General features: G+C 34.6%; 1 protein-coding gene across 1 annotated transcript; it reads right to left on the bottom strand.

Annotated features, from left to right (window-relative positions):
- Positions 1–2,344: 2,344 nt before the first annotated feature.
- LOC134845783 (protein SON-like) lies at positions 2,345–4,708 on the bottom strand. The gene is made up of 2 exons (XM_063862863.1): positions 2,687–4,708; positions 2,345–2,578 (listed from the first exon to the last, which is right to left on the bottom strand). The coding sequence occupies exon 1, from the start codon at positions 4,700–4,702 to the stop codon at positions 2,834–2,836; it is 1,869 nt and encodes a 622-aa protein (XP_063718933.1). The 5' UTR covers positions 4,703–4,708; the 3' UTR covers positions 2,345–2,578; positions 2,687–2,833.
- Positions 4,709–13,858: the final 9,150 nt, after the last annotated feature.

Raw genomic sequence — 13,858 nt, 5'->3', positions numbered from 1 at the left:
CAAAAGCACTTCATTAACGTCTCAAAATTTAACCACATGCTATTCAAAAATTTTACATTAAGAAAGCGACGATTGTGCATTTGACACTTATTTATTCTCTAATCAGCTTCAAAAAGAAAATCTATAAAAAGCCAGCAACAAGTTCAACTAAAAGCGACGTTTAAAACTTGCATCTACAGCTTAAAATTGCTCACAATTCAAGCCATTAACCATTTGTAAATCGCACAGATTACTATCCTGAAATCTAGCTCTGATTTGGCCCTGATTTTTTCTTCAAAAATCAGACAAAGGTATCAACCATACTGATAACATTTCCTGAGTTTTGCAGACGCCAATAATACAAACAGAGACAGAAAGACATTTCAGTGAGGAACGTCTTTCTGTTGTCCAACCATACGGATAATATTTCCTGAGTTTTGCAGAAGCCAATAATACAAACAAGACAAAGACATTCCAGTCAGGAACCTTAAAATGAGAAATAATGATTCTCAATTCAAAAATGTAGAAACTACTTCTTCGACTTTTCTTTCAAAAAAGCCGAGAAACAGTATAAATCAACAAGAACAAAAACAAGTTAGACACGAAAAAACTATGGTTTTGCAAATGATGAAGCTTAAAACAAAAATGAAATTTCATTTCGAAAGCCAAAAAATTCTATCAGAAAAAAAAACAGAAAGGGTTGAACGAAAACAAAAGAAACATACCAGCACATGAAACTGAACAAAAAGTGCATTATCAAAATATTGAAAGAATAAACCTAAAACGATATCAGAAATAGCTTAGCTAGAACAACTATCAATTTTTTTTTTCGAAATCTACTACATAATTTGAAAAATATTTCCCACTTATGTAGAAAATGTGCGAAACTATTATTGAAATTTATTTTACTGGATATATAATCAAACTGACAAAAGGATCTGAACAGTGAACCTACATGACCAAATTTACAGTATTAGGGAAAAACTATTATTAACATTTCAAAACTAGCAAAAAATCTATCGAAATCGTTTTTGTACCGACCATTGAAAATGGGAGATACTTTGAATTCGGGTGTTTTAAAATTTTTCACTGATTTGTAGTCCATGCAAAATCAGGTGACACAAATAATCATCTGACAAGTTCAAGCGATATATCCCATTAAAGCCCTTTTAGTCGTGATTCGAACGACATTAAAAAACTTCCAAACGGCTATAAATTTCAAGCGACTAAGGCGCGCAAGCAGGCGTAAAATTTGCTTTTTACAAAAAGAAAGATAGACCTATTCAAGCCCTAAACATTTGACTTTGCTAAAATTTAATTAGTTTTCGATAGTTTTTCAGCGCCATTCTAGGATTCAAATAAATCTGCAAAAAAAGTTTTACAAATTTTATCAACTTTTAAGATATTTTCCCTACATTTTTTTGTTTTTCCAGCCAATTTTTGAATAAAATTGTTGTCCATCTTACCAATTTTACGAAAATTGCCGAATAAGCTTAAATATCAGGCTTTCGTCTAATCTTTCTATCAGACCACGTACAAAAAAAACGACATTCAATTTGAAAAAAAAAAGTTTTTTTTTTTAAGAATATGGTCGGAACATTTAGAGCTAATTGCATAGCAACCGACTATCCTTGTTAAAATATATTGTCTGACTGAAGTAACAGCCTCTCTTACTGGTGTCAAGAAGGTTAGAATAATAAAACAAATCAGCTAACGAAAACAGCCGACAAAAACAAATGCATCGAAAGAAAATGTGCAAATCTTCTGCACCGAAAAGTAAACAATAAATTAGCCTCTTATAACAACCGCCATTGCTATTTCCAATAAGATTACAATATAAAACAGGCTAAAAAGACAAAAAATGTCACTAACACTAAAAACTGTCACAAAAACACACAAAAAAATTAACTTTACGGAGTGTCGTGAGGTTTCAAAAAATTATTGTCAGAGTTAAATCAATCGAAAAAAAAAACATTTGGTACAAGCCGACATCCAATACGCTTAAAACCAGCCAAAAGATTTTTAAAAAAAACAGCTTTGCACGAACTTGCATCTACCGCCTTCACAGCATCGATTGCTATAACTCGACTCGACCAGTAAGCGAAACTATAGTACGAACATGTTCTGCAGGCAGAAATTCATCAGGTGCTAAAATGACGCGATGTGCTGAAACCTGTGAACAAGGTTCGTTATGGGAAAAAGTCTACTACCCGATTAAAAACCTTGGCTTATCACAAGGGCAAAAATTTCATATTGGTTGTTGAGGAAAGATAAACAAATTACGTTCAAAATTTACTACGTTCAATTTTTTTACTGAAATCTAAACGATACCAGTTAAAGGGCAGTCTTGTTTTTATATTAAAAAAAATATTCCAACTTTAATTGCAAAATTATATACATTCTAAACAAGAAATATTTGAAGTTCATTTCCCTTTTCCGGACGCGCCTCCAAGCTGCGCGCGCCACCAGCTGCGCCACCTCGTTCCATATTCTTCGGTTTTCTTGAACTCGCCTCCAACAGAAACAAATTGAAGTAAACTTCAACCGTAACAAGATTGAGCCAGGAAAGACGAATTTTTGAGAGCGATAAACGTCACATCTTGCCAAGTTAGATTCGTATGCAAAATTCTACATCATTTTTCTAATTCGAAAAAAAAAAACAATCCAATACTTTTCTGCCGGATGCAATTTTGCATACAAACCCAACCTGGCTCGATTTGTAGATTGAATTTGAGAGATATTGCTCTACAACTGAGATAAAACTGTTTTTCAGTAATCTGAACAGCCTCGAATTTTCTTTAAGAATTTTCAATTTCGTAATCAATTTGAAAATTTCGAAGTATTTTCCTTCCAATCAACTCAAACCAAGGGCAAAAAGTGCACCCGCAGCCGCGTCAGTTTTCGCTTGTTTCTTACTGTTGCTTCCCGAATGCGGAATATAATCAACGTTATTAACTCTCACTTTGAAGTGGAAAATCCTTTTATGTGGAGGACCACTTTCTGAAACGAGCTCGTAATAGGGTGTGCCCCAACCTTTATTTCTACATTCTTCTTCTAGAACTGATACCGGATGACGGCCTTGAAGACCCGCAAGTGCCCCATACTGAGGCCCAGTTCCGATAACTTCATCTCTGCCACATAAACCTTTTCGGTCAAGGTTAAAATTCAAATCTATAGGCTCAGTTGACCCATTTTTATTTTTGCCCAGAGCCTGACCTGGCTTCCAGCCCATCTTTTCTAGCAAACGTTTTCCTGGGCCAGCTGTAGTTTCATTTAACCTATTCAGACGTTTGAACATATCTTTTCTAACCCAGGCACCGGCTCCGTGATCGTCTCCTTCCAGCTGTTTGTGACTCAGAACCTGGACTTTGGTGGTTCCAGTGAACTTGCCTGGTTCCTTGATTGGTTTGCTCCACTCAAAAATACTCTTCTCTAGTTTGTGCAATTTAATCAGGGAACCTGCGTCGTATGGATTAACTTCAAGAGCTTTAGTTAGTGCTGCTTTTTCGCGCATTAGTTTGTTGATATCTGGCCGTCTAGCTGGCTCTGCGGCTCTAAAGGTTTCCTCTTCGTAAACAATATCGGCTTTCGGGTCATATTCCGGTATTTTTCCACAGGCTATTTTTTGATTATGCTCCCTGTGATCTTCACCTGACCCGACCGGGAATTGCACCCTTAACTCGGTGCCTGTTTTGTATACTGGCATCTGTAGCTGAGTTGCATTCGGAATGTTAAGTTGAATGATTCGGTTCGCTGGTTTGACAACGAAGTCTTGTTTCCGCCAGGCACCGGTTGCAGCTTCGGGTCCTTCGTCATCCGAGACCCACGGAACATTCGTCGGTTCGTCTTGAGAACCCGAGCCGTTTTCACCTGTCTCATCTTTCGCGATTTGCCGACACATTTTAACATAGCTTTCAATACTCTGATCTTCTTTCGGAGCTTTCGACTTATACTCAACGGTTTTGGTAGTTGTCGTACCTTTCACATTAGAATGCACAGTTCTAGAGCTGTTAGTTAGTTTGGGAGGCGCAGTGTTGAAACTAGCAGAAAAGGCGTTGGTGTTAAATTGAGGCAAAATATACGTTTTAACTTCTGCTCTGCTATCTTTTTTGCTATACTTATTTTTTCGTTCCGAACTAGAGTCTGACGAGCTTCCTCGCTTATCTTTTCGGCTCCGGTCATGCTTTTTCTTGCTTCGATCACGTGACCTTGATCTGTTTCGACTTCGATTTCTGGATCGAGAATCGTCACCGTTTCTACGGTACACATAGGCGTCTGTCCTTATAGGCAATTCTTCTTTTATAAATCCATTTCCCATGTGTTCTAAAAGATCTTTAACCTGTTCGTATTCTTCGTAGAAACCGCTTTTTGATTTCGATTTGCTTTTCGCTTTACTCGCACTTTTGTCCTTGTGCCTGCTAGTTGACGTTTTATGTCTACTGGTTCTCCGTTTTCCGCTGTGACTCGAGTTCTCATCATCTACGTCGCTTTCAGACGAAGATCTCGACCTGTCTCTTTTCCTATCCTTTTCCTTCTTGCGTTTTTTCTTTTTGCTTTTTTTCGAACTCTTTCTCGATTCATTGTCATTTTCACTATCGCTACTATCGTTACTCAGATATACTATCTGTTTGCTATTTGATGCTTTAGCTTCAGTTACTGGCTGGTCGACTTGGGATAGTTCCCTCATTTTGTCTTTTACGAAAGAGCGTAAAAGCAGGTCCATAACTAAAATCTAAAATATGCAAATGATGCAAGTGGAGCATAAAATAAGAGGCCGAAAACTTCTTGTATATCGATTATTGTGGACCATAATGGACACTGGTCTCTCAAACTGCAAAATTTTTAATGCAGATTCCTTCAGAGTCCATCAATATATTTTGAATTAACATCATCAAAGTATATATAACTCCACCTCCAAATTCCTCTGTTACTTAAGTTCTGTTCATTCATATCTAAGGCCACTCAATCCGTATCTCATTGCATTTAAATGCTTTTGCAAGATGTGAAACTTTGCGCAAGAGGTGAAGCTTTGCGGTAAGAGAAAACAATTGTCAACAAAAATTTCGAAAAAGCTTGACTAGAAAAATTATAATATGATTAACAGAAAGTTAAAAAGGTCAAGAAAGCAGAAAAAACGGACTTCTTTGTTTTGAAAATCCGAATTTCGAAAAGAAATATGTATACCTTAAAGCTCTTATAATTTAAAAAAAACTATGTTTGACACATTTTTCATGAAAGTAATCCAGATGCAGTTTAATTTGAGAAAACTGCATCAATAGGAAAGTTTTTGTATTGCACCAGGAAACTATAAAATTAGAATCTACTTCCGAAACTAGAGGTCGTTCACATTCTTTTTCGCTACACGTCGACTTTCATTTTTCGAGAGAGTAATTAGCCTTCCTTTTTTCAAATGAAATTAATTGAACTTTAAAATGGAAATCTAAAAAGATGCAAATACGAACCGTCGTACTCATGGGAGGCACAAACATTTATTCGACCGAGCAGGCCACCAGATCATGAACGAGTGTGACGTAGAGGAGACTATGAAAATAAATAATTTTAAAGCTACCAGATTGGAATTTAAAAACCGTTGTTATGTACCTTATCAGTCGTGACTGTGCAAATTCGCTAATTAGGAGAGTCAACAATTGCTACCGGAATGTGACAAGATGGCATAGGATCGCATTTTTCAGAACGGTAAAACTTAGTTACCGGAAGCACGTTTACGCCGAAGGACTTCAGCATACCGCGAATGGCGTGCGTGCGCGACCTAGCGAAGGATTTCTTCGATGCTATCAGAGATTGAGAACCCTATGGTCATCAAGAGGAGACGCAGACGACGCTGATGCAAATCCTAGAAGCTCATTTTAGAGTCCGTACGATGCTTTGAATTGCAAACACCTTTGAATACAAGAAACGGGTGAACAAAAACATTTGTGTTGATGATGATTAAAAAGAAATCAAACTGCAACTAAAAGCAACCGTTAGACTAGACGGAACTACCCACCATAACTGAACTAACGCGGCCCGAAAGACGGAACCCCACCGAAGTGCAAAACTGACATAAATGAGAAAGATTTAGAAGATTGTTTCGGCGCTTCAAGAAGATTGGTGAAGGTGGAAAAACGCTTCCTAAACATATAGAAGCAAGCAAAAAAATTAAAGGACTCGTGAAAACAGACAGGGGCATCCAACAGCACTTTATATTTCTTAAAATGAACGAATCAAAACAAACCAAAAATATAAGAAAATATTCAAACCTCCAAAAAAATTGTGTTTCAGATTTTTGTATCTTTATCTCACAGATAAGATTCCAAAAAGGCTGACAGCATACAGCCACACTTAGTCAATCAAATGAAATTTCGAATAAATTGTCAAAAAAAATCCATTTTAATCGATGAGATTCTTGTGCAACTAAGATTTCAATTCAACTAGCGTATAACGCACCTCCGAGGCTTCGAATTTTTGGTAACTCACAAAAACGGCATATATTGAAAACAAGATCTGCAACCTCTGAAGATGTACTTTGGCAGCACCCAATTGCAGGGCTGGTAACTTCATAATTTTCAAAATTTCATAATCATCATATAAAAACTTCATGTCTAAGACACTTGAAGCGCCTTTGGAGAAATTTGAAGGCAAACTTTGCAAATACTGAGAGTAACCTGAGAGCACAAATTTTGTTGAGAATTTTGAAGTTTGTAAAATTTTTTACCTCTTGTTTATTGTACCTCAAGTTTTCGAAAAGATTGTGAATTTCAAATTATATTTTTTCGAAAAGATTGTGAATTTCAAATTATATTTTGTGAACTTCTTCTTTATAACTTTTTTGGAAAACATCAACTAGACGTCATATATAGAGGGGAAAACTGTCATCCCTGAGAGTACGCTGAAAGCAACCAACTACAGGGTTGGGAAACTCGCGTATTTTTAAACCTAAGTTTCCCGAGAGATTTTCAAAAATTCATAACCAACATTATATCTCACTAATAATTAAAAAACATATTTAGAGAAAAGTTTCAGATGTAGAAGAAAGTTTCACAACGCCTGAGAGTATCCTGACAACAAATTTACCTCACTATAAAGATGGGAACTTCCAATTAATGATTTCTTGAAGTTAATTTCTATGAAAAAATCATTGAAAAACGTCAGATCTCTTTTTAAAAAATGCATTTGAGCAGTCGCATTAGGACGCAAGATTTGCAATTCCTGATAAAAACCCTCACAGTACGCAACTGCAGAATTAGAAGTTTCAAATGTTTGATTTTTTTTTCCAAATCCAAGTTTTCTGAAACATTGTATTATCTCGAAAACTACAAAGATTTGAGCAGTCATACTTGGAGACAAGAACCGTTACCTCTCGAGGTACCGGGGCAGCGCCACTTAGAGATTCAAAATTGGTGAACATTTTTTTTTAATTCAAGTTTTCTCAATATTTTATCACCAAAACATCATATCTCCTTAACTTCAAAGATTTGAGCAGTCATATGGAGGCAAGATTTGCAACCCTTGAGATTGCCTTGACAGCGCCTCACCATAGAGATAGAAAATTCAAATTCCAATTTTTTTGACAAATTTCAAAAAGACCCAATTACAGGGTTGGGAATTCAGTGAATTATTTGATAATTTGTAAATAAAACCATCAAAACACGTCATGTTACTAGAACCACAAAAATTCGAGCAGAAATTTGGATGCAAGACTCGCAACACCTAAAAGAATTACTCCCTTACTGACAGCCCCTAACTACAGTGCTAGGATTTTCAATTTTTCTTAAATTAAATTTAAGTTTTCTTAACAAAAATCACAGAAAACGTCATATCTGGAAAAACGTCATATCTAAAAAAATTTCACAATTAGAGGAGAGACTCGCACCCCTGAGAGTACTCTGACAGCTCCCAAATACAGGTTTGAAAATTTCAAATATTGGAAAAACTTAATATTGGGAAAATTTAAACGTAAGTTTTCTGAAAACTTTTCTGAAAAAACATAAGAAAAGTCCTGTCTCGAAAACTGCAAGGATTGAGCAGTCATATTTAGAGGCAAGATTTGCTATCCTCCAGAAAAATCTGACTGCAACCATCCAGAAGTTTGAGAATTTCATTAATTATATATTTTGTGAAATAATTTGTGATTTGAGTTTTATGTAATTTGAGTTATATAATTTGAAAAAATTTGAGACTTTGTAATTTGACTTTTGCAATTTGAAAAAAAAAAAAAACAATAACAGTCATATTTGGAGGTAAGATTCACAACACATGGGAGTACTCTGACAGTCCCCAACTACAGGGTTAGGAATTTCAATGTTTTAAGCACTTACATTAAAGTTTGCAATCCCTGATAAAAACCCTCACAGTACCCAACTGCAGAATTATAAGTTTCAAATGTTTGATTTTTTTTTCAAATCCAAGTTTTCTGAAACATTGTATTATCTCAAAACTGCAAAGATTTGAGCAGTCATACTTGGAGACAAGAACCGTTACCTCTCGAGGTACCCGGGCAGCTCCATTTAGATTCAAAATTGGTGAACTTTTTTTTAAATTCAAGTTTTCTCAATATTTTCTCACAAAAACATCATATCTCCTTAACTTCAAAGATTTGAGCAGTCATATGGAGGCAAGTTTTGCAACCCTTGAGATTGCCTTGACAGCGCCTCACCATAGAGATAGAAAATTCAAATTCCAAATTCTTTGACAAGTTTCAAAAAGACCCAATTACAGGGTTGGGAATTTCGTGAATTATTTGATAATTTGTAAGCAAAACCATCAAAAAACGTCATGTTACTAGAACCACAAAAATTTGAGCAGACATTTGGATGCAAGACTCGCAACACCTAAATGAATTACTCCCTTACTGACAGTTCCCAACTACAGTGCTAGGAATTTCAATTTTTTTAAAATTAAATTTAAGTTTTCTTAACAAAAATCACAGAAAACGTCATATCTAAAAAAATTTCACAATTAGAGGAGAGACTCGCAACCCCTGAGAGTACTCTGACAGCTCCCAAATACAGGTTTGAAAACTTCAAATATTGGAAAAACTTAATATTGGAAAAATTTAAACGTAAGTTTTCTGAAAACTTTTCTGAAAAAACATAAGAAAAGTCCTGTCTCGAAAACTGCAAGGATTGAGCAGTCATATTTTGAGGCAAGATTCGCTATCCTCCAGAAAAATCTGACAGCAACCATCCAGAAGTTTAAGAATTTCATTAATTATGTATTTCGTGAAAAATTTTGTAATTTGAGTTTTATGTAATTTGAGTTATATAAATTGAAAAAATTTGAGACATGGTAATTTGAGTTTTGCAATTTAAAAAAAAAACAAAAACAGTCATATTTGGAGGTAAGATTCACAACACATGGGAGTACTCTGACAGTCCCCAATTACAGGGTTAGGAATTTCAATGTTTTAAGCACTTATATTAAAGTTTTCTGAACAAATTTCGAAAAAATCACACAAAACTTCATATCTGGAAACCAAAAAAAAACAATTTGAGCAGTTAAATTAGTATAAAGATTAGCAACCCCTGAGAAAACTACGACAGCCCCCAGCTACAGGTTTGAGAAATTTCAAATTTTGAAAATTAAACTTAAAATTGAGTCTGAATCTTTTTTAAACAAACCAATAAAAACGTCATGTCTCAAAAACTAAAAGGACTTGAAAAAACGTCATGTCCCAAAAACTACAAAGATTTGATCGGAAATATTTGGATGCAAGATTCGCAATACCTGAAAATGCTACGACAGTTCCATTTAGAGAACTGGGAATTTTGTGAACGATTTGATAAATTGAGAGAGATTATTTTTAATTTTTCAAACTATTTTGCAGAAACCATAAAAACAACATGTCTCGAAAACTACAAGGACTTCGGCAACCATAATTGGAGGCAAGACTCGCAATCCTTGAAAACACAGAGAGCACCCAATACAGGATCTGAAAATTCGAGAATTATTTGATAGTTTGTGAAAGATTTTGTTGTTTGAGTTTTCGGAGTCCGAAAACTACGAAGATTTTAGCAGTCATATTTGGAGGCAAGACTAGCAGACCCTAATAGTACTCTGAGTTGTCAATACTACAGGGTTCGGTATTTCAAATTTCGAAAAAAAAACTTAAAATTGAGTCTGAATTTACAAACCAAACGTGCGTCATGTCTCGAAAACAACAAAAATTTGAGCAGTAATAAATGGATGCAAGATTCGCAACACCTGAAAGTACTCTCACATCCCCAATTACAGAATTGGGAATTTCGTGAGTTGTTTGACAGTTATTTAAAAACTTTGTAATTCAAGTTTTCTGAACCGTTAAAACCGTCATAATTGGAGGCAAGACTCGCAATCCTCCAAAAAATGGAGAGCGCCCAACTACAGAATTAGGAATTCCTTGAAATAATTGATAATTGGTACAAGATTTCGTAATTTGAGTTTTCTGAAAATATTTTTGAAAAACCATAAAAAAACGTCAGGCCTCAAAAACTGCAAAGATTTGAGCGTCATATTTGAGAGGAATATTCGCGAGCAAAACCTGAAAGGACCCTGACAGCCGCCAACTACATGTGTAGGAATATCAATTTTTTCTGAAAATTAAATTTCAAGTTTTCTGAACAAAACCTGAAAGTACTCTAACAGCCCCCAGCTACAGGTTTGGAAATTTCAAATTTTGAAAATTAAACTTAAAATTGAGTCTGAATCTTTTTTAAACAATCCAATAAAAACGTCATGTCTCAAAAACTAAAAGGACTTGAAAAAACGTCATGTCCCAAAAACTACAAAGATTTGATCGGAAATATTTGGATGCAAGATTCGCAATACCTGAAAATGCTACGACAGTTCCATTTAGAGAACTGGGAATTTTGTGAACGATTTGATAAATTGAGAGATTATTTTTAATTTTTCAAACTATTTTGCAGAAACCATAAAAACAACATGTCTCGAAAACTACAAGGACTTCGGCAACCATAATTGGAGGCAAGACTCGCAATCCTTGAAAACACAGAGAGCACCCAATACAGGATCTGAAAATTCGAGAATTATTTGATAGTTTGTGAAAGATTTTGTTGTTTGAGTTTTCGGAGTCCGAAAACTACGAAGATTTTAGCAGTCATATTTGGAGGCAAGACTAGCAGACCCTAATAGTACTCTGAGTTGTCAATACTACAGGGTTCGGTATTTCAAATTTCGAAAAAAAAACTTAAAATTGAGTCTGAATTTACAAACCAAACGTGCGTCATGTCTCGAAAACAACAAAAATTTGAGCAGTAATAAATGGATGCAAGATTCGCAACACCTGAAAGTACTCTCACATCCCCAATTACAGAATTGGGAATTTCGTGAGTTGTTTGACAGTTATTTAAAAACTTTGTAATTCAAGTTTTCTGAACCGTTAAAACCCTCATAATTGGAGGCAAGACTCGCAATCCTCCAAAAAATGGAGAGCGCCCAACTACAGAATTAGGAATTCCGTGAAATAATTGATAATTGGTACAAGATTTCGTAATTTGAGTTTTCTGAAAATATTTTTGAAAAACCATAAAAAAACGTCAGGTCTCAAAAACTGCAAAGATTTGAGCGTCATATTTGAGAGGAATATTCGCGAGCAAAACCTGAAAGGACCCTGACAGCCGCCAACTACATGTGTAGGAATATCAATTTTTTCTGAAAATTAAATTTCAAGTTTTCTGAACAAAACCTGAAAGTACTCTAACAGCCCCCAGCTACAGGTTTGGAAATTTCAAATTTTACTTAAAATTGAGTCTGAATCTTTTTAAACAAACCAATAAAAACGTCATGTCTCAAAAATTAAAAGGACTTGAGCAGTAATATTTGAATGAAAGCTTCGCAACAGCTGATAGTACTCTCACAGTTCCCAATTACAGGGTTGGGATATTCTTGAGTTATTTGATAGTTTGTTAAAGATTTTGTATTTCGAAATTTCTGAAAAGCTTCTTTTCAGAACCATTGAAAAACGTCATTATTAGAGACAAGACTCGCAACACTCCAAAAAAATAGAGAGCACCCAATTACAGGATAAAGAATTCCGTGAATTATTTGAAAATTTCTGAAAAATTTTAAAATTTGAATTTAAAAAAAAAAACTTTTTGAAAAATCATAAAAAATGAGAGGTCTCGAAAACTACGAAGATTTGAGCGGTTATAATTGAAAGGAATATTCGCAATACCTGAAAGTACTCTGAGAGCCCCCAACTACAGGGTTGCGAATTTCAAAATTTGAAAACAAAACTTGAAATTGAGTATGAAACTTTTTAAAACAAACCAAACAAGCGTCATGTCTCGAAAACTACAAAGATTTCAGCAGTATTATTTACATGGAAGCTTCGCAACACCAGCAAACTCTGATCATCCCCAATAACCGTTTTGGGAATTTCGTGAATGATTTGATAGTTTATTGAAGATTTTGTAATTCGAATTTTCTGGAATTTTTTTTTCTTCAAAACCACCAAAAAACAACATAATTGGAGGCAAGAATTGGAATCCTCTAAAAAATGGAGAGCACACAATTACAGGATAGGGATTTCCGTGAATTAGTTGGAAATTTAAGGAAAAATATCATAATTTGAGTTTTCTGAATTTTTTTTTGTAAAATCATACAAAACGTCGGGTCTCGAAAACTACGAAGATTTGAGCAGTTATATTTGAAAGGAATATTCGCAATACCTGAAATTACAGGGTTGGGAATTTCAAATTTTGAAAAAAAAACTATAAATTGAGTCTGAAACTTTTTTGAACAAACCAAACAAGCGTCATGTCTCGAAAACAACGAAGACTTGAGCCATATTAATCAGATGGAAGTTTCGCAACAGCTAAAAGTACTCTCACAGTCCCCAATTAGAGGGTTGTGATTTAGTGAGTTATTTGATAATTTGTGAAAGATTTTGTAATTAGTTCTTTCAAAATTTTTAAAACCCTTTAAGAAACGTCATTTCTCGAAAACTGCAACGATTTGAAAGCATTCTTATTTGGATTCAAGATTCGCAATACCAGAAAAAACTCTGACAGTCCCCGACTACAGGGTTGGGAATTTTGTGAATGATTTGATAGTTTATTAAAGATTTTGTAATTCGAGTTTTCTGAACTTTTTTTTTCAAAACCATTAAAAAAAAATAATTGGAGGCAAGACTCGCATTTCTTCAAAAAAGGGAGAGCACGCAATTACAGGATAGGGATTCCGTGAATTAGTTGATAATTTGTGAAAAGATTTGTAATTTGAAAAAATCATTAAAAACGTCAGGTCTTGAAAACTACGAAGACTTGAGCAGTGATATTTGAGAACAATATTCACCAAACTTGAAAATACCCTGACAACCCCCAACTACAGGTGTAGAAATTTCAATTTTTTCTTAAATTAAATTTAAGTTTTCTTAACAAAAATCACAGAAAAAGTCATATCTGGAAAAACGTCATATCTAAAAAAATTTCACAATTAGAGGAGAGACTCGCAACCCATGAGAGTACTCTGACAGCTCCCGAAAACAGGTTTGAAAATTTCAAATAATGAAAAAATTTAAACGTAAGTTTTCTGAAAACTTTTCTGAAAAAACATAAGAAAAGTCCTTTCTCGAAAACTGCAAGGATTGAGCAGCCATATTTAGATGCAAGTTTTGCTATCCTCCAGAAAAAACTGACAGCAACCATCCAGAAGTTAAAGAATTTCATCAATTATGTATTTTGTGAAAAATTTTGTGATTTGAGACTTTGCAATTTGAGTTTTGCAATTTGAAAAAAAAAACATTAAGTCATATTTGGAGGTAAGATTCGCAAGACATGGGAGTACTCTGACAGTCCCCAACTACAGGTTTAGGAATTTCAATGTTTTTAGCACTTACATTAAAGTTTTCTGAACAAACTTCGAAAAAATCACACAAACT

This window comes from Symsagittifera roscoffensis, chromosome 5 (assembly GCF_963678635.1).
Source record: "Symsagittifera roscoffensis chromosome 5, txSymRosc1.1, whole genome shotgun sequence".
Taxonomy (NCBI): Eukaryota; Metazoa; Xenacoelomorpha; order Acoela; family Convolutidae; genus Symsagittifera; species Symsagittifera roscoffensis.
This window is presented reverse-complemented; position numbering and strand designations above follow the sequence as displayed.